This window comes from Chenopodium quinoa, unplaced genomic scaffold, assembly GCF_001683475.1.
Source record: "Chenopodium quinoa cultivar QQ74 unplaced genomic scaffold, ASM168347v1, whole genome shotgun sequence".
Classification (NCBI taxonomy): Eukaryota; Viridiplantae; Streptophyta; class Magnoliopsida; order Caryophyllales; family Amaranthaceae; genus Chenopodium; species Chenopodium quinoa.
In genome coordinates, this window is record NW_018745024.1 from 10756368 (window position 1) to 10777070 (window position 20703).

Genomic DNA, 20703 nt, shown 5'->3' on the forward strand with positions numbered 1-20703 from the left:
ATACATTTTATGCATAAATCAATCCGATTAAAATTATGAATCATAAAATAAACCGAATTAAATCAAAATCAAGCACAAAAAATCATATTTTAGGGCTAGGATTTTCGAAAAATTCGAAATTTAGGGTTAGGGGGTTCAAAATTTTCGAACATATTAGGGCTAAAAACGGTCATCTTCATGGATATTTGAGCATAATTAAATCACATTTAATCGATTCCAAAAGTTTAATCACATTAAAAATAATAATTGAACCATAATTAAATTAATCTCCCTCTTAATTGAATTAAAATTGTGGACTATCAAAGAATTATAGTCATTATGCGTAAATGCAATAAGCTAACTGATACCACTGTAGGGAATTATAGGTACTACGCAGCGGAAATAAACATGAATCATATTCATACAGTACCTAATCCCAAGATCTAATGCATAACACATAAAGAACATATAATCGTACCTTTGAAGCGTGATTCCACGTGCGATCGAGCAAGAACATTGGGAGATAAAGAACCTCAAGCGTGATTCCTCTACTTGGTCCACGGACACAGATTAAGACCTCCACTAATGCTAGTTAGTTGCAATTGAACCCTTCAATTGACCTTCTATGGAGAAGTGCGAGCAACGAACCACCATAAACCACCACGAACCACCACACGCGCCACCAAGGATGGCCGACCGTGAGTCCAAAGGGGAAGGAGAGGGAGCCGTGAATTAGAGAGGGAATAAGGGTTTTGGGATTGGTTGCCTTGATGTCAAAATTTACTGTGTGTGAATTATGACTACTTAATTGCAACCCTAGGCATGGATCTTATTTATAGATCTCATCTCTAAATAAGAGCCCATGTCAAAATCCCAAAACTTATTTCCAATCTAACTATGCTAGCCCAATTCATTTCATGATTAGTTAATTGCTCATGAGGCCCATTAATGGGCCTCTAACTTGCTTAACCCAATACCCTTGTGTGTGACCTCATAGGATCCATTCTAGCTGGCTTTGGACCATTCGACTAGCCCAAAGATCATCTCTCATAGTCTAGCAACAGATGATGACGCCCCAAGAGAACGAACTTATTATCTCCATAATAGTGATCCTTGATATATCTAGTAATTGCACTTATCGAAGACACAACTCCTTCAATATCATCTCCTTAATTTTATGTATTTGAACCAAATGGAATGGAATGAGCCAAACCCACCTCCTCCCAAGGTTTCTAAACCCCATACCTCATGGGTTTGAGGTATGGGTTTAAAATTCATATTTTTGACAACCAAACATATGGTATGGGTTTTGATCATTCTAAACTCATATCTCGTACCTATAATCCGCGAACCAAACGCCCCCTTATATATCTAGTAATTGCACACGACGAAGACATAAATCCTTCATATATCGCTGAAAAATATAGTCTTTCTAAAGAGCAACCTAACGATCCATTGTAGCCGAGAGAACGAGCCTCTAACTTAATCATGGATTAAAGGGCTAAAACAAATTAAACAACGATAAATAGATATTTTGCTTGATTAAAATTCACTTAGCTAATGATTGAATTTGTCATAACTACAATACTTTAAATAGACTTAGGTCTTGTTCATTTCACCTTATTTTTGTTGAACAAGAATTATTTTATTGAAGTGAAATTGCTTTTACATATTCTCTATAATAATTTTTTTTTTCTTTGAAGTTATTGATTTTTACTCAACGGAACTTTTTTTATTGGATTGAAATTGTTTTTTTTAAAGAAATAATGGATTGAAATTATTTTACTAATTCTTTCAAAAATAAAAATATTTTTACTAAATATTATTTTTCTATGGTGAAGTTAATAGGGTCTTATACGGGAGTACACTATATAGATTCGAATAAAGTTTGCCTAAAATCTCTATTATTGTTAAATACTAAGGGTGAGCATAACTGGGTGCCCTATTAATACTCCTAAAATCGAAACTTGAATCTGTTGCAGCAAATTCCTCAAAATGGGAACCGGAACAGGTTTAAATGTGATCTGGAACCGATACTTAGAATTTAGATTTTTTAAACTTGCAAATACAATAAACCAAAAAAAATTGTTTAAAAATTTATTACATAATATTTATGCTTGTTATTTACATTTTTTATTTTTTTAAAAAAAATGGGCTTGAATTTATGTATAATTTGGGTTTAAATGACAGGTTTGCGGGTTACAAGGTATCTTAAAAGAAACTGAGAACCTAAACCAAAACTTGTTGCAATATCAGGTAGAAAGTGCTCACCTTATATCTAACCAATGTTTTTTTTAAACCAAGTTGCGAATTTCATTAAATAAGATAGATTTCCGCCAAAGTTGTTAGACTTTGAGGGAAAGGACCAAGACAAGCAAATTCAGTACAACCTCTAGCATCCCATGTGCTAAAGTATTACCCGCACGCTTGACATGAGAAAAATAAGGAAAGTAAAACGCAATAAAACATAAAGCTAAGAGACTAATATCCTCATAAAACATGAAAATAAACAGGGGAGAAGCCCATAGCTTTATTCATGACGGCTCTCACCACATTGCTCGAATCAGTCTCAAGGTGAACTCTTCATATCCCAATCTTCTTCCTAGCACCAACCCGAAGAAACAAGCAGCAGCTTCAGTTAACTCCACACCCCAACCTGCAGATTCCTGTCGTACAGCAGTCGCAAAAACAGTCCTTGGTCATCCCAAATCACCACTCCTAGCCTGGTTTTTTCACCCTAATAAGCATCGCAACTAATCTTAACCCACCCCTGATTCAAACATCTCCAAGAACTAGCTGATGTGTTTTCTGGTAGGACAAATCTGGTCAAGTCCATACCCGCATATTCATTCACGAACCAGGTTTATGAGACAACCATAAGAATCTCTCCAAAAAGCTCAACATGGGAGCTTGCTGAATCAGAGACATGTAAGAGCTTTCCCAAATTTCTCTAGCAGTTGTACACTCAAAAGTAGAGTGTATAATGGATTCCTCCGGGCAATCACAAATTGAGCACGTCATATTAGTAACAATGTGGCGGAAAAAAAGACGCTCTTTAACAGCCAAAAATCCCTTGCAAGCTCTCCATAGAAAATGTTTGAGCTTTGGGACACACCAAGGACCAAATTAGCTTCTTTACCTCACACATATCTACTGTATCAGATGAGCTATGTGCCTTCTTGAATAACCAATACCCTGATTTAACATTGCAGGCGCCATCTTTAGACGACCACCAATACATTGTACCAGGAGGGCAATTGGGGGATAAGCGGATTGAGAGGATCATATGCTTCTTTTCCACATTAAAATTGTTGGAAATAGTATCAACATCCCATGTGTTGTTTTGGTGATCTATCAGTTCGCAAACTCGCATCTCCATGTTACTTTTAGCCATTGGAGTAGGCACAAGCGAAGATGTATTGCGTGGCAACCACGCATCTCTCCACACGTTAATTTTGCACCAATTTCCAACTCTCCATTTAAGACCTTTAAGAAGCAACTCCTTCAAACTCCACATACTCCTCCAAGCATAGCTCAGGTCATATCATAGGCTTGCCTCAAGTACATCAACCATTTTTTTTTGAAATATTTAGCTTTTAAAATTGAGTGAATAAGACCATCTCTAATGCTGAGACTCAAGTGAGTATTTTTAGGAGAGATAGAGTATTTTTTTCAATGTATACCAATAAGTTGGTATCTAAACTTAGCAATCCCAAAAGAAAGTTGTCAAGTTTAGATACTCAACTTTGAATCTCATTTGACAAAAAGTGTGTGCCGCCTTTGTTAATATTCTAATATATTTTGTAATTTATTTAAATTTTACCTTTTGTTTTTTAATCTTACAATATTTGATAATAAAAAAAGGGAAATTGTTCCGTGTACCCTTAAGGTTAGCTAAAACTCTGAAGTAAAGCTCGTGGAGTTTGTCGTAAACCATAAATTTAAAAAATGCACTGTGCACCCATGAAACTTTCAAATGCACCATGTACTCCTGAGATGTGTACGAATTTGCACCAAATACCCCTAGACTCATATAACAAATGATAATTTTGTTAAATTGAGATCCCATATGGGCTATAAGCATCAAATTCTATTAAATTGTTACAGTGTAATGCTAGTATAATGCTAAAGCATTTAATTATCATGCAAGCTTAATTGATAAATCAAATTCTAACACCGTAAAGTTTAGGATTTAGAATGATCGATGGAGTTCAAATTTTGATGTAATTTATGCTTTTAGGCGATTTTACTCCATAAATATAAAGTACAAAAAATGAGTCAGTGTGTGGGCATAATTTTAGTTTGATAAGTCAATGATATGTGCATTTGTAAGACGATGAGGGTATGTGTTGCATTTGTTTACAAACCTCAAGGGTACATGGCGCATTTGCAAGTTTTCAAGGGTACATGGTACATTTTTCAAAGCCTTAGGGGTACACGGAACAATTTCCCTAATAAAAAAGAAATGGATTTGGTGAGCCATAATTGAAAGTAACATATGTATATTTTAGAAAGTCTCACCATTGGAAAATTAAGCTTCACATGAGTTGCTAAATTGAGAAGTGAGTATTGTATCACCATTGAAGGTAAAAAAACAACTCATTTTGTATTTCAAAACTCAAATTTGAGTCTCACGATTGGAGATGGTCTAATAGTACCTAAATTGTGGTGAAGCCGCCAAATTTGTTTGGCAAGTTGGGCTTTGTTGAAACACTTAAGATCTCAATATCCCAATCCACCGAGAGCTTTTGGTTGACCCAAGTGATCCCACCTTTGTCATTGCACTTACTTGTTGACTCCGTTGACCCCCACCAAAATCGTGCAAGCTTAGCATGTAATTCATCAATAAGGCCCTCGAGAAGCTTAAAAATGATCATCATATATGTCAGGATAGCTTGACCACAGTTTAATGAGAAATTCCTTACCCGATCTAGAAAGAGCTTTTCCTTCCACTCCTGCAACTCTTTCCACAATCTTTCCTTTAACCCTGCAAAAATCGCTTTCTTCGATTTTCAAATAATGGTCAGCAAACCAAGATACTTCTCATATCTTTCAACTTCCCGAACACCCTGAATATTAATAATCTGTTGCTTTCAACTTGTGCACACTTTTTTGCTAAAAAAGACTTCTGTTTTGCTCAGATTGACGTCCTTACCTGATGCTTCCTCGTATTCACTAATAATATTAGCAATAATTGAGCATTCTTGCAAAGTAGCCCTAGCAAAAAGTATACTATCATAAAAAAAAAAAAATGAGACACCCTGGGAGCATTTCTGCATATTCTAGCCACATGAATGAGGTTATCATTTGCCGCATTAGTAATCAGAGTCGAAAAAGCATTTGCACACAAAAGAAATGAGCACAGAGATATAGGTCACCCTCACGTAACCCCCTTGACAGAACAACATACCCTAAGATACCACAATTGATCTTGAAGGCAAAGGAAACACTATTGATACAACACATTATCCGATGTATCCAACTTGCCGAAAACCCCAGTTTTATCATTACTTGTAAAATTCATTCCGCCTGATCATACGCCTTGCTCATATCTAGTTTCAAAGCAATGTTGCCCTCTTTCCCTTCCCCGCCACGTTTCAATGAATGAAAGATCTCAAATGCTACAATAGTATTGTCAGTAATGTGCCTTTGCCGGACAATGGCACTCTATTTCGTGGAAATAATATCCCAAAAAAAAATTTAATTTATTTGCTAGGACCTTTGAGACAATTTTACGTTTAGTTGATGTTTCCTTTAATATCTAGTTTTGTGGTTTGCTGTGGTAAATAATAAAAAAAAAAAGAGATATATTGTTCAGGTTCTTTAGTTTACTACTGAATTCTGATTCAGATTCTAAGTACCCTAATTTTTCACTCACCCCTAATATTTATCAACTAAGAGCAACTCTAATGGTTGCTTTTAGGGACTAGCTTGCAATTTTAATAATTTTCAAGCTAATAGCCAAACCATTGGAGGATAGTTTAAGAATTAGTTTGGCCAAGCTAATGCCAAGCAAATTAGCTTAGCTAAGCTAATTATCTTAAAAATTAATTGTCTCTTATAAAATACTAATTATATAAAAAATAAAGCTGAAAAATCTAAACGCTAATTAACTTAACCATTGTGGCATAAATTAGCTAGAAGAAAGAATACTAATTATATATATATATATATATATATATATATATATATATATATATATATATATATACACACACGAGTGAATTTTAAAACAAGTAATAAGATGAAATTTTTAACTAAGTGATAATATAACAAAAATAATGTCGCATAAACAAAGTTTAGATACTTCCTCCAATTTTTTTATTATTACACCATAGGGGTTGGGTATAAATATTTTGGTAATGGAAAAAAGTAAGAGAGAAAAAGGTAAAAATATAAAATTTATGTGACATATTGATAAACTAAAAAGTAAGTGAAAAAACAAGGGTATGTTGGATATTTATAGCGTGAACACAAATAATTTTTTTTTCCTAAAAAGAAAATGGTGCAATATTTGTCAAACTTCCTAAAAAGGCAAGTGGTACAATAATAAAAAAACGGATGAAGTATATTTTTTAAGGATAAAAATGTTACTTTGTATTACAATTTTATTTTATTTTCAATAAGCTTATAATATTTCATTTATATCAATAATTATAGCTTTTTCTTTATGAAAAAATAATAATAATTGTAACTTTTAATAAATATTGGAGGGTTAACTGTAATGGCACCTCAAATGTGGATTGTATAAATATTACTTCTTGTGTATCTTTTTTAGGAAAAGAAAATGTCAGTCTATTTTATTTATTTATTTTTTCATCACAAAAAATTGAAATAGTGTAGAGACAATTTCTATTCCAAAGACATATTAAATAATTACACTCCAAGTGGGGGAGGGGGACAATTTGGAATTTGTGTAATCATCCCAGAGCCTTTGACAAATAGTTTTGCCCCAAAAAACTGAACTAAAAACCCCTCTTTTCCTCTAGTAATTTCTCTCTACAAGATAAAAGAAATATATATATATGTAATTTCAAGAGTACCAACCAAATAAAATATGTGCATCTAAGTCTACCAAAAAGAACTTAAGAAAAAAGAAGAAAAAAATCCCTTTTATGTACTTGTATCAATATATGGGAAAAATGGCTATGAAAAAAAAAAAAAAAAATCACTCCAGGGGTACTCATCTTCTATTATTCAAAATTGCCGCCATTAATCAATTCAGCACCAAGTGATCAAACCTGCAACAGAACCTTGATCAGCAGAGTAAGTGTTATTTAAGATAATAACCTAACACAACATTTCTTAATCAAATAAAGGAATTGGAAAACTTTGTCAAAAAAAAAAAAAAAAAAAAAAGGTATTGGAAAAATTGTCGGGAATTACACGCTTAATAGGGGTATTTCATTGGAAAAATTGTTAGGAACTACACTACTCGCTAAAAAATTTTATCCAAAAAAACTGCCCTTAAATTTAAAAACTTAAGAGTAGCACTATCCATTTCAACTTTCCGACAACAAACTCCGGTGTGTGGGTCCCACTTGTTCAATTCCCTCCATAAAGACACGACGCAATGACAAATTCGACCTTAATTCGTAACCCTAAAATAATCAATTTGAATTAAAAGCAACAAATTCAACCAATTCCAAATTATCCCCAATTTCTAAGAACCCTTATTTTGCTAATCATTGCACCCTAACATCCAAATTCATAATTAATGGAATAAAAAAGAAAAATTACCTATGAATTGCAAACTCAACTTGAATGCACTTCTTCAATTAGGGATTTTCAAATATATTGAACAAGTTGGGTAGTTCTACTTTAAGTTTTAAAATTTAGGGGTAGTTTTTTTGATAAATTTTTTTTAGCGAGTAGTTGTTCACAAATACCCTTATTAAACGTGTAGTTTTTAATTATTTTTCCAAAGAAATTTGTAAATTTTGCAGTAAATGGCCACATATTCCCTAAACAATCAAACTGGGTTACAAGCACTCACTACTGACATATCACCCCATAAAAAGTTTTACAGGGAAAATATATACCTGCCGTTTCTCTCAACCGAGTGCTGGTAGCAAGGCAGCATGAATACCCCAAAAGAGAAATGTTAACTGCTTTCCTTGAGTAAATAATTTTTTACTGTATATTTACAAAAAACGAACATCCCCCATGCTCCTCAACTGATGATGTAGAACAAAAGAGAAAATAATAAGCTATAACAATAAGATGATTAAAAAATATAAGGCACCACAATGTGTTGTTAATTTGAAAATGCTCTACATACCTTGGTTGTTTCTGGGGATATGCAATTAATCTCAGTCAAATAATCCTTTCACAATTACCCATTTTATCTTCTGTACATGTTTTGGTTTTAAATCCTATACATGCTTTGAAGCCAACTGAGTGACTTTACATCATACACCTGTCAGAAGAGATAACTCATAAGCCCATTAGACAAACTAATCACCTGCTATCAAGTCTCGATGTATTTAAGGAAAAAAAGACGTACCAAAAAAAAGGTATTTGGGATCTGAAATATTATACGCACCAGAAATAGCCCCCCTTGGAAAAACTCAGCTTCACTGCACTGATGAATGGAACTGCGAATTCATGTTCAACATTAAGACTTGATAGACTCCATTGCTTGGCGCACCAGATGTAAAAGACCATCTACATCATGGAAGCTGAAATCCAGAACACTTTTAATGGAATTTATGCCATGCTCATTTCCTGACTGTGTAAAGATTGGCTTCGCGGCTGCAAAAGCACTTTGTGACCTTCTGGATGCCTCCATTGCAAGATTTACATCATGCGTCTGCAATCAAGCAAGAGCCTATTAGACTCAAGATAAAGTTGAGCAATTGAATGAAACATACATAAATTCTTAGGACAATCACGATTTTGTTGGGCAGACCTCAAGATCATAATATAAGGATCCACTATCAATTTATGTATTCTGATTATAATATAGTACCAAAGCAACCAATCCCATAAGTGGAGAAGAGACAAGAGGGGTGGAGAAGAATTCCATGATCATAACAGCAATAAACAAAAACTGTTTACATACACACTGATCAAGTTCTCTTCAACTTTCGAAAAGACCCCCAATTTTCCCCTTAGTTCAGAAAATACCTCCGTTCTATTCATATTTTTAGCATAAAAGCATATTATATAGGGCAAAGCAGAGGATGGTAGTTCATATGGAAATGAATATTATGTGAATGTACACTATGCACAGTTTGCAGGCAGTGGCTGTCTCAGATATGGTACACATACAAAGTCAAGCAGCCGCATGACGTTTGGCCTGTTTCCAGCAGAAACAACATGACTTCGATGATCCATTGCAGAAAGTCCATCCTTGACCGTATCTATGACAGCTTGATTTAAATTATCAATATCCGAGGCAGATGATGATGGAGACTCCACTGTGAATAAAACAAGAGATACTTAACATTAGCAAGCTGAACAAAATCCAAAAGAAATTTAGAAATCCCACTAAGAGTAGGAAACCCCGTGCAAAAAATTTAAAAAAAAATAAAAATAATAAAACACACACACACACACACACACACACACACACACACACACACATATATATATATATATATATATATATATATATATATATATATATATATCAGTCTATATCAAGCACAGACCAAAGAATTTAGAATCTACCAGTCTCATTACCTTGAGGAGCAGCTCTTACAGCCATTTGCAGCTCCTGACGATCCCTGCTTGCAGCAAAATCATTACTATATACCACTCTCATATAGGCTACCTCCATACATTTGTAGGCCAAAGCAGCAGAGGCCATGTCATTGCATCGTTCGTATTCAAGGGCACAATATCTGCAAATCACAATGAATAAAACTGTTTATCAAAAACATCCAAAATCAGGCAGATGTGACTAGTTGTATGAAAATTTGCCTATCTATGATTTCCAGTAAAGAACAAATACTAGTACATGTATCATATGCCACATAGTCACTAGATTCACAATCCAAACGTAAATTGGTGCATTAAAGAGAGTTAAGACAAGTAGACAACTAAAACAACTTAAAGGAATTTTTTTTTCAGTCACTTGAACATCGACAGCAAATGCGATGTAGCCTAAACTATCATATACAAAAAAAGAACTAGATCAAGTACAAACATCCAATTAAACCCTCAGGGTCTAAACAGTCTATTCAGCAAGAGAGGGACGCAGCTTGCTTTGTCATGCTCAAATCAATTGAATCTCAAACTATAATAAGAAAAAGGGAGCAGTGAAAATTCGCACAAAAGTAAACATACTCGCATAACTTCGCAGTGCTGGTATACACATCATTTGGTGACATCTCCCCACTTCTACTTTGATTGTTGCCAGGTTCTAACAAAGATGCTCCATGAAGAAACTTTAGTGCTGCCTGAAAGAAGATTCCAGTACTTTCTAGACCTGACCCAGCAACCTTAATGCAAACCGAACAATAGTGAGAAAAGTTGTTAACTAATGTAGGTTTAAGATTTAAACAAACCATACATAGTGGGAATAGACAACACACCTTCATACGATTAGCAGAATGTTTAAGATCAGTTGCCTCTCTCAACGCAGATTTAGCAGCCCGATGGAAGTTATCTTTGTTTCTAGAACTTGAAGCCTCAACGTCATTGGGCACTTGCCCAGTATGCTGTGTTTGTCTCAAACTAACACGACTAGCCGGAACCTGCCTGAAGGGAATTCCATTAACATCTTCATCTCTCCCACCATTAGATCCACTACCTCCAATTTCAGGAGCACTATGCAAATTATATGATACTTCCTTTTCCCTATCAATCTTGGAAATATGTGACTTTCCTTTCACAGAATTAGTTCCATCAAAATGCAACTTATTTGGGGATTTTATTATCTGACTTTCAGCAACCAAATTCTGTTGTGAAGTCGATGTTCCTTCATATGTGATGTCCGCTTTACCACCTCTATCCTTGTAATCTTCAATTTTAGGTTGGGTATCTATTGCATGCGAATATCTCCCAGATGAAACTTTCTTACCAAATTGATCCTCATCAATTGCATCAGACAAGACACCAGAATTTCTAGAGAGGTTAGATCTTCTATCTCTATACCCGTCGTTATGTGGTGCAAACTCATTTGCAGCACTTTCTGCTCCAGCTTTCGGCCGCTGATCGCTATATAACAAAGATTTCTTACTTGTCCCTTTATCAGGATCAGTCCTAGAAACCTTTTTTGGAGAGGATAATATTGACCCAACAGGAGAAGATTTCACTTCACGCACTTTTGATTTAACTTTGCGAGAAATCTTTGAAGAGCTAGAGGTGGTTGCATTGTCTGATAAACCTAAATCAAGAGCCATCTCAGAAGATGTTCTACCTGCTGGAGTCTTTCGAGAAACCCTGTCCACATGATATTGCTCTGAAGGAATGCCATCCGACATACCTCCCTTACGTCGCCCACTATCACCAGAACCACCAAGATTAGATTTAGCATCAAGAGTCAAAAGCCTCTCTTTTCCCTTGTCTGCACTACTCTCCATTGCCTGAAAGTTTGAAGATTTTGACTTCTTCTCTTTCCTGTGTGCAGAAACACTATTCTTCCCGGCCTCCCAATTACTCACTAAGTGTTCTCCATTGCCTGAGGGCGCTACTGAAAGATTAACACGTTGCTGTTTGTCCTTCAATTTTCTCTTTGTCCCAGACACATTATATATCTCATTATCCTTGGAAGTTATATCATATCGAGCCCTGTCTTTAGCTTTCACAGGATAATCTTTTGAGCTTCCCTTCACAAAATCCTGTGGAACACTAGGATCAAACTCTTCCATAGGTTGCTGATGCACTCTCTTGATTTTCTTAGAAGCTCCATATGCCTCAACATCTGCTACCCTCTTCTTAACAATATTTGATGGCTTGCCATCACCTGTGGATGTACATTAAATATTTAAATAAAGCTGCATGTATGTAAGAAATATCACATCTGAGAACCAAGCAGAAATCCTCTTAACAATTGCATACCTGCAACACTAAGGAGGAAAGGCACAAAAACAAATCTAGCAAACCACATGTAAGTTTGTTTCCATAGAAAGGAATTAAAAGGGTTGTTCATATACCCACAGCAACAAAACAGAACACAATTCATTTCAAATACATCCGACATAAAATTCGTAAAAAAATAGGAAAACATTGAGATTAAACTGAGAGAAAATCTTTCATAATCCAGCAATTTAGCTTTCTAACTCACTGGTAGTCAAATAGTAGTTGGGCCAACTGCGACCTGCTAAACATCTTGGCGTTTTTTTTTCCTTCACTTTTAGTAAGAAAATGGAATTGATACACTGATTGACGTTTGGTAATAACAATCAGTCCACTTCTTTAAATTTGGGCGTGTGTGTGTTTGGGGGGGGGGGGGGTGCAACATTAACATGAACATTGAAATTCCATCAAATATTAATAATCCACCGACAGAAGTTGCAGAAGAGCACAGATTAGGAACGATGCTATGAAACTTGAATAGTGGCAAGTAATACGATCTTTAAAAAGTAGAGAAGAGACAATTTTAAAGAAGAGCAATGAAAAAGTCTCCTCCATCTGAAAATACATACAAAATCTCAGAATTGTATTCATTTAAGAAAATAGTCAGTAAAATGAGTTGTCAATGGTTCTCTAAAACATGGTTTCCACAAAAGGCATTTCTACATCACATTATTTAGGGCATTCAGTAAGGCTTTAAGGCGAAGACACAATAGGCCATAGTTCTTCCATCTGCCAACAGCTAGGACTAACAAATGAGTTTAATTAAGAATGATTGAATGCTTACCACTCTTCTGAACAGGATCACACTCCCGAGGAAGTTTTTTAAGATTCTTCATATTCCTTATTTCACCCGAGCGCTGCTGATCCTTCTTGACAGGATGATGCAAGTCTTGAACACCACTTCGTCGTGCTGCATCTATTTCTGTTTTCACCAAATTCTTCTTTTTGCTTCCACAGGGCAAAACATCGAAACTACGAGCTTGACTGGCAAGAACAACATTGGGGGCACTGGCTGTTACGGATGCATTTGCATCTAGATAAGGTGGCTGATTATTCTGAATCATAGAAGCAGGATCCAGGGGTATATACGATGCGTACAGAGCATTAGTTGTCTCATCCTCAGTGAAACTGCACTTGTTCATCCCAGGCCTAGAAAACAGTAATATGCCATGTAAAGATCAGCCAGAGATACGGGAGGGGATATTAAGCTTAAAGATAACTAGTCAATCTAAGAAAATTTAAACACTTTAAAAGTTTAAAAAATGTATGTACTTGTATAATGTCTTCAGAACTAAACTGTTACATCTAACCAACAGTAGAGGAAAGAGCAAGCACTGGAGGGGAGGGGGTGAGACAGAGAGACAACTCAAGGTACGAACATATTCTGGTCAAGCAATTGGATAGTTTGATAGCTTCCTGTAAGTTTCATCTAATAACTAGAACTTTCATTGGTTCCTCAAAATTGCAACACTTTGACTTTTGCACTATTCACAAACTAGCTTGAACTCTAAGTAATATATACTCCCTCCGTCCCCGAAAGAATGACCCATTTGGCCTAATTTTAGTCCCAAAAAGAATGACCCATTAGCATTAAAATACCCACCAATTTGTAACAATATTTGAACAAAATTAGCTTCCCCATATAAAATTTTGTTTTTCCATATACTTTTATTACTATCTCTCTCTACTTTTTGTAAACCTCATGTAAATTTATCTTTCCAATATACTTTTACTTCTTTTTATTTAACTTTATTAATACCCGCGAAATCAACTCAAAAGGGTCGTTCTTTCGGGGACGGAGGGAGTAGAAAACAAATGTCATGAAAGATGTTGATTCATCTCAATGTATAATTTCCATGTATTAAAATTATAAATTACACTAATGCTACATAATTAAAGATATTTTTGGCAAATGTGTCAGTCAAACTAATACAATCTCAATGAAACGGAGAAGTATATCTCTATCCCATACCACATGAAAAGACGTCTAAAAGCATTTAAAAGTTCATCATTGAAGCAGTAACAGTAATTTTATCATAAGAATGAAAGCGATCTGAATATAGCATATTTAAGATGAAAAACTTACAGCCAAGTAAGCATGCTACAAGTCCATTTCATATTTTCGAAGGAACCTGCGCTCATGCCTAAAGGAAGAAGCCGCCACTTATGACACTTGTCGCATTCAACCCAATCTTCCAATGTCACTACTGGAGGATTCTCTACTGGTGGCACATCCCCAACAGGAACCTTAACACCATGGAGATCTCCCATATTAGGTCCACCAATAGCAGCAGAACTAGTTTTATTACTGCTAGACTTGTCCTTCAGCTTTGTTGTGGGAGCTTGTGGCCCTTGTTCTGAAATTTCCATCACCAATTCCTTTGAGTTCAGCTCTTTTCCTTTCTTCCTTCGATTTGCCTTACCAACAGCCTCACTATTATTTCTCATATCCTTACGTAAATCAGTGCCACCCTTTTTACTTTTAGAAGGAATGTTGTTTTTACAAATGACTGCCTCATTTTTTGATGCTGACAAGCTAATAATTGAGCTTCTTGGTGCCTCAGTGGCAGAGACCCCTTCAATCTGACCATCCTGTAAGTTTTTCTTGACCACAGAGGATGGATTTTCCTTTTCACTAAGCAATCCTTGCTCTGCCGGCAAGTGAGTCATTTCCCTGGAACGTGACTTTTGCTTCAAAGACTCAACCACATTATCGTATTTTATCTCCTGAGAAACATCACTGTACTTACCATTTCCTTCATATTTCACAGAAAGAAAACATACCTCCTCACCTTTAGGAATCATCTCCACATTTCCATTTTCCTTGCTATACACACCAATCTCAATAGAGCATACTGAATTTGGAACTTCGTCTTTTACTTTGTCCAATGCCATGCTCTGTTGTTTTAGAAACTTATTCACCTCATTCTCTCTTCGACCTTCATTCCTCTTTTCTGTACTAGATTCATCTTTCGAAATCAATATGACATTTTTGTCCTTGGGTTGTGCTAAATCAAGCAATTCCTCTTTCACGCGATCCTTCAAAATGTAATTTTGTTTGGAGAGCTTCTTCACGTCATCATGTCTCCATCCAACTTCATCCCTCTTCTCAGAAGTGAATTCATTCCTCTGAACAAAATTTAGATTTTTTTCCTTCTCCATCTCCCCTCTTAAGGTAATAGCATTCACATCATCGTCCATCACTTCATTCATTTGTGCTGAATCAGGTTCCTCTTTTGCCTTAGGCCTAGCTACACAGACCGGTTTCATTGGGTTGCCAATGTCTTCACCCAAACACCCAACTTCGGTTTTCTTATTGAACACAGTAGAACGTTTTGAGCTGATGCTCTTGCTCATCAAGAAATTACGTTCATTCTCTTCAGAATAAGCAGCAACTGCATTAATGGAGGCATTGAAGGCAACCTCTTTGTCTGTTGATGCTTCATTATCATCCCTTCTAGTAGCATTCAAGGTACCAAAATTTGCAGGATATTCACAACTCTCCATCAATTCCACAGGTTTCAGACTAGAATTTTTTTGCTTTGATTTCTTCTCCTCACTCGCTCCCTTGTGCTTTGATTTCTTGACCTTACTTGTGCCCTTCACCTTTGCTTTTCTCTCCTTCCTTGCTTCTTTCTTTCCCTTTGAGATCATGCTTTCATGAGAAACATTGGCAGGATTTACTTCCCCAGTCCCTAGTGAACCAGTATTAAGATTGCTCTCCATACCCCTTAAACTAACAAGGTTATCAGGAAGAGATGAAAGCAGGTCTTTCTTAGGGATAGGTAAAGTCGTCATAATCTGATCCAGAGGAACAATAATAGCTTAGCATGAGCCAAAAAAATTACCCAGTAATTTACACATACAGCATAAAAGCGCATTTAAGCTGACCTGGAGAATGAAGGAAGGAGATTCCAAATTCATTTCTTGCAAGCCAGTTGATATCCTATCATTCTCTGAGGGGCTACCCTCAGGAGAGGAAGAAGGGGACATATCAAGACCTAGGCCAGTGTAGATAGCAGATTTGTCCAGAGATGGAATAGTCTCAGATGCCATCTTGACTCGAAACTTCAGGGAGGTATTCTTGGAAACCATTTTCAACGGTTTATTTGTTTGGTTGTTAGAAACGATCTCTCCAGAACTTTGAAATTTGGATTGGTTGTTCATCAAGGAAGTTCCTGATTCAGACATTGCTTCCTCAGTCTGGTCACCTGAGGAAGGCATAGATCTAATTGGCAGTGACTTCTTAGAAGTAGTTGTTGGGTTTTGATGGAAATGCTGCACCACAAGGAAATATGGAAAAAGTTTATAATGAAAGCTAGAATAATAAGTGCAATATATAGCATACTGTTCCACATAAATTCACCTCTAACAATATATCTTGGGGAGACTTAGAATTAACATGGTTCTGGCTTCTCTGATTAGGCAGAGTAGGAGGGGTACGTTGTTGCATTGGCAAGAATGATCCATAGCCCCCATATCTTGCACCTATCAAGATATACAATTGCTATAGAATTACTTGAAAATGTGGACTAGCACAAAGAAAATAATTCCATGGCGTGAAATCTCACCCAGGTTCTCTGCTGAGACCCCACCCATAAACTCCTTCTGGTGATGTCCCAAGATATCTTCAAGCTTCCTGTCCTGCAGATATCCAAGACCACAATATCAAAAATAACTTTCACATAGATGGTATGGGCCACAGAAAAATGCGGTTAACAAGCAAGCCACACAATATTAAAAAAAAAATAATAAAAATAAAAAGTAAAGCATAATGCCAACTCACAAAGAAACCCGATAATATAGAACTTCAAATCCGCCCAAAACAAAACCTAATATTTCAAACACTAGGTCAAAGGAACCATCCAGATGTGAATCCATGGCAGCACACAAGGTTTTGTATAAAATTAATAAAATTCACACATACAATATTGCAGCTCCTCACATAAACCATTAACAACTATTATCCTAAAATAAATTCCATACTTTAAGTTGCTTTGACTGGAAAACTTCATTGAAGAATCAAAGCCTATACAGACTTCGTTTGGGAGACAAATCATAAAAGGTTTTCTTGCTAGACCTTGCTCATTTTCTCTTTACAAAAATGGTATGTATCTTAAGCTGATTATCTCCATTAATTGGAACAAAATTACCAGCAATTACCGTTAATAGCTAGATCTATGGTGAACGAAGAATATGTCGGATTGCAAGAAGAGGCCCTTGTTATTTATTTCAAAGAACCTTGAACGATAAAGAACCCAAAGTGCATCTCTCGCATTGGATTGACAAAAAACAGCACATTGGCCAGCTAATTCAATGTATACGCTAGCTAAACTCAGTAGCTCAGAGCTGGGCCATTAATTGTGTTTATAGACACATGATATTACAAAAAGGCTCTGTAAAGACCATGAGCATATTTAGTAAAAAATCTGGTCCAACGAAAATAGGTGTAAAACTAAGCGTTTCTGTTTGATGTTAAAACCAATCCTAAGAGCAACCTTAATGTTTACAACTGTATCTCTTGACACTTGTTCCAATATGATAAAGTGTAAATGAGAATTTTCAGCAGGTGCTGACCACAGATTCAAAATAATAAACTACTTATCCCCTGACCATAGAATTCTTCAGTAAGCCTTTGTCTCCACTTCTCCAATGTTCCAGAAATCTAACACCTCAAAGTCACATTTGATTATAGCAGTGATAATTATTAAAAGAGGAGGGCATCTCACCCCCTTAGATATTCTGACAGGAGGGGTAGGGGGGTGGGTGGGGGAGGGGGTTGACATGCTAAAAAAATACAATAGCGCTATGTAAGTATGTATCAGGTGCACTTCTTTTAATGGTATTTCCTAATCCTCTTTCCCATTAATTCTTAAGGAATGATAAAAGGTACTAAAAAGGAGGAAAAGGATTTGTGTGGACTACATAAAGCCTGTAAGATTTGAATATGAATTCATGTAGATAGAAGACAAGAACAAGGTAGGATGCCATGGTGATCTACGCTGTAAAAAAGCTATTTTCATTTTGCAAAACCCAAAGTTTCCAATTATACACTACACTGTGATATAACCTTTTCCATTCAGTATTAAGGAAAGGAATGATAGGGGTTAACGTATTCTATGGATATGATTGTACTGCACAAAGCTAAGATGAGAATATGTATATGGGAAGCAAAAAGAAAACAATAGAAAGGTAGGATGCTTTGGTGATCAAAGTCGTAAACGAGCTATTCTTGTTTTCCAATAGCCGTGAGAAACATTTACAACAAGCATATGAATGTTGATCAAGAAAAAGTGGTAGATTATTAACAGGTTAAAAGACTAGAGCAACTATATTCAATAAAGAAGCAGAACCAACATGTTTCTCTCTGAAATATTCAAGTTAGCTAAACCAATACAGAGGAAGGCACATCAAGAATTTAATTCGGATTATAAATGTAACTGATACAGTAGCTTGATTTATACTTCATCACTGATCTAAATTTCACTCTCAACATTGAAAGTTCAACTCAAACATCAAACTTGACACGTGAGTTACGTACATGCAAATGCACCCTCAAAATATACGACTAATCCCTTTATTCTAAGACATTATCAGAAACCCAACGTAGGTTTCAATCAAAATGCTATGATTAAAATTCCCAGGAAAAAAAAAATGTAAATAAAAAAGAGAGAATTCCAGTGCTAAAAAGAATTGACAATGGCTCAATCATATACAATGACAATGCTAACTTACCTGCCAAACCACATTACCAATTGAACACGTCCCCTAACCCAAACTACAAAGGGAAGAGAAATGTTGAGTTCAATAACTAAAACTGATTGACGCTGCTGGATCAATGCAATATCAACAATGATCATGCAGTCAGACCAGCTATTTTCACATACCAATCAGACCACATTACCAATTGAACATGTCCCCCAACCCAAATTTCAAAGGGAGGAAATGAGTTCAATTACTAACACTAATTGACACAGATAGATCAATGTAATATCAACAATGACAGCATATTGTTCCAACTTTCAGGCATTAGATGAACACGAGACAGGATAATAACAGTTATCAAGATGAATTCCATAAACACCATGTTTTGAATTGTTGATGGAGGCCAAGAAACATAAAACCCTTAAGTTTCAAATCACCCATTAACATCACTAGAATGATCATGTCGATAATGTCTCATCTTAACGTCTTAACCTTTTTTTTTTTTTTTTTTGAAGAAATTTAACGTCTTAACCTAACCTAACCTACTAATCAGGTATTCTACACAACAGACCTACAAAGTTGAAATCGGATTGAAGAAAAACAAATTTTAAGCAGAAAATTTTAGCAATAAGTTTAGGCTTACAATGTAAGAGAAATCTTTGTCAGGATCAATGTTTTCATCATCATCATAATCATCTTGCAACAAATAAGCTTCTCCTTCTTCAAGCTCAATGTCTCTCATCTTCACAAACCCCTCCTCAAGAACAGACAAAAACAGGAGAGAGAAAGAACACCCAACTCAACCTAATAGCACCTAAAATACCATCTAAATTGAAGCAGCTAAATTAATTTCAAAACTTCAAAGAAAAAAAAAACCCTAAAATTAAATTCCCCAGAAAAAGAGAATTGCTTTATTATTCTCAATCAATCCAAAGAGATTTCAGAAACCCACTTCGGAAATCCAAAACCCAGAAAAACCCATGAAGCAAATCCCTCAAAACTACCATTATAAGCCACAATTCCTTCTTCTACCCAGTAAACAAAAAAATATAAAAAAAAACCTAAAAATGTAACCAACAAGAACAATTAATCAATCAATCAATTCCGAATATATCAAGAAAGCCCAGAAAAGTTAATCAAACTCCTCCAAACCCCAGAAATTTATTGACCCAAAATCAACAATCAAATATATTTCTAATGAAATTTATTAGGAAAAACGAAAATTAAGTGTTTATTCTTAACAAATGCGGCTTTTTTTTTATATTTTTTTTGGTTTTTTTTTTTCCTGTGTTTGTTCTTCTTCTTTCTCCCTCTAAACTTTCTCTCTCCTCTTTCTCTGTCTAGGCTTTTCTGAGTGGTGTTTCAACAGAGCAACAGGAAAAACACAGAAAAAAAATTAAAAACTAAAAACAATATTTATAATATTTAAAATTAAATAAAAAAAATAATTAAAAATTAAGGTATGTTTTTTCTGGGTGGGTAAAAATAAAAAATTATTCCAGAGACCGACGTAAGCCAAAGAGAATTTAATTCTTTAGGAGAATGAATTAGAGGGTAATTTGGTCATTTCATATAGAGTACGTGGACTTACTTAACTATCGACGCCTTTGCCTTTTTGTTGAGGTGTTGTGTTCTGTGATGTGAAGTGACGAAAATACCCTTGGAGAAGATAAGTGTCAAAATTGATTGTCCTTTGGGTCATTGGGTGTGATGTCTCTCTTTCATTTTGTTTGCTCCTCTTTTGTGTTGATGACTAACCCCTATATATTGTCCTACTTTGGAACTTGTACTTGTAGTTTCTCTTTTTTTTTTTCTTTTGTTTTGATTTACCATTTTACATTTTTACTTTTAGGTAGGTGGGTTTTATATGTGGTTAGAAAAAAAAAAACTTTAGAAAATTTTGTTGCTAAAAAAAAATTGAGAAATTTTGTTGTTTTTTGTTGGAGAAAATTTAGCATAGTTAAGCAGTTACAAGCTTACAGTAAATATAAA

General features: G+C 35.3%; 1 protein-coding gene across 3 annotated transcripts; it reads right to left on the reverse strand.

The window, feature by feature from the left end:
• Positions 1–6806: 6806 nt before the first annotated feature.
• LOC110708641 lies at positions 6807–20107 on the reverse strand. 3 transcript variants are annotated; one of them, XM_021886821.1, is made up of 14 exons: positions 19355–20107; positions 16578–16650; positions 16373–16494; positions 15898–16284; positions 14093–15807; positions 12791–13155; positions 10521–11893; positions 10273–10427; positions 9667–9827; positions 9253–9401; positions 8525–8791; positions 8261–8398; positions 8022–8156; positions 6807–7220 (listed from the first exon to the last, which is right to left on the reverse strand). In XM_021886821.1, the coding sequence occupies exons 1-11, from the start codon at positions 19451–19453 to the stop codon at positions 8597–8599; spliced, it is 4794 nt and encodes a 1597-aa protein (XP_021742513.1). In that variant the 5' UTR covers positions 19454–20107; the 3' UTR covers positions 6807–7220; positions 8022–8156; positions 8261–8398; positions 8525–8596. The 3 variants fall into 3 exon arrangements, with proteins under 3 accessions (XP_021742513.1, XP_021742511.1, XP_021742512.1); XM_021886819.1 differs by having other exon boundaries at positions 8486–8791; XM_021886820.1 differs by having other exon boundaries at positions 6807–7232; positions 8486–8791.
• Positions 20108–20703: the final 596 nt, after the last annotated feature.

Excerpts from the sequence above, each read along its gene's own strand:
- LOC110708641 (XM_021886821.1), bottom strand. The coding sequence starts at position 19,453 with ATGAGAGACATTGAGCTTGAAGAAGGAGAAGCTTATTTGTTGCAAGAT. Across the intron at positions 13,156-14,092 it reads TGTAGCATGCTTACTTGGCT|GCCTGGGATGAACAAGTGCA; the intron begins GTAAGTTTTTCA and ends ACTGTTTTCTAG. Across the intron at positions 9,828-10,272 it reads AGCACTGCGAAGTTATGCGA|ATATTGTGCCCTTGAATACG; the intron begins GTATGTTTACTT and ends TGTGATTTGCAG.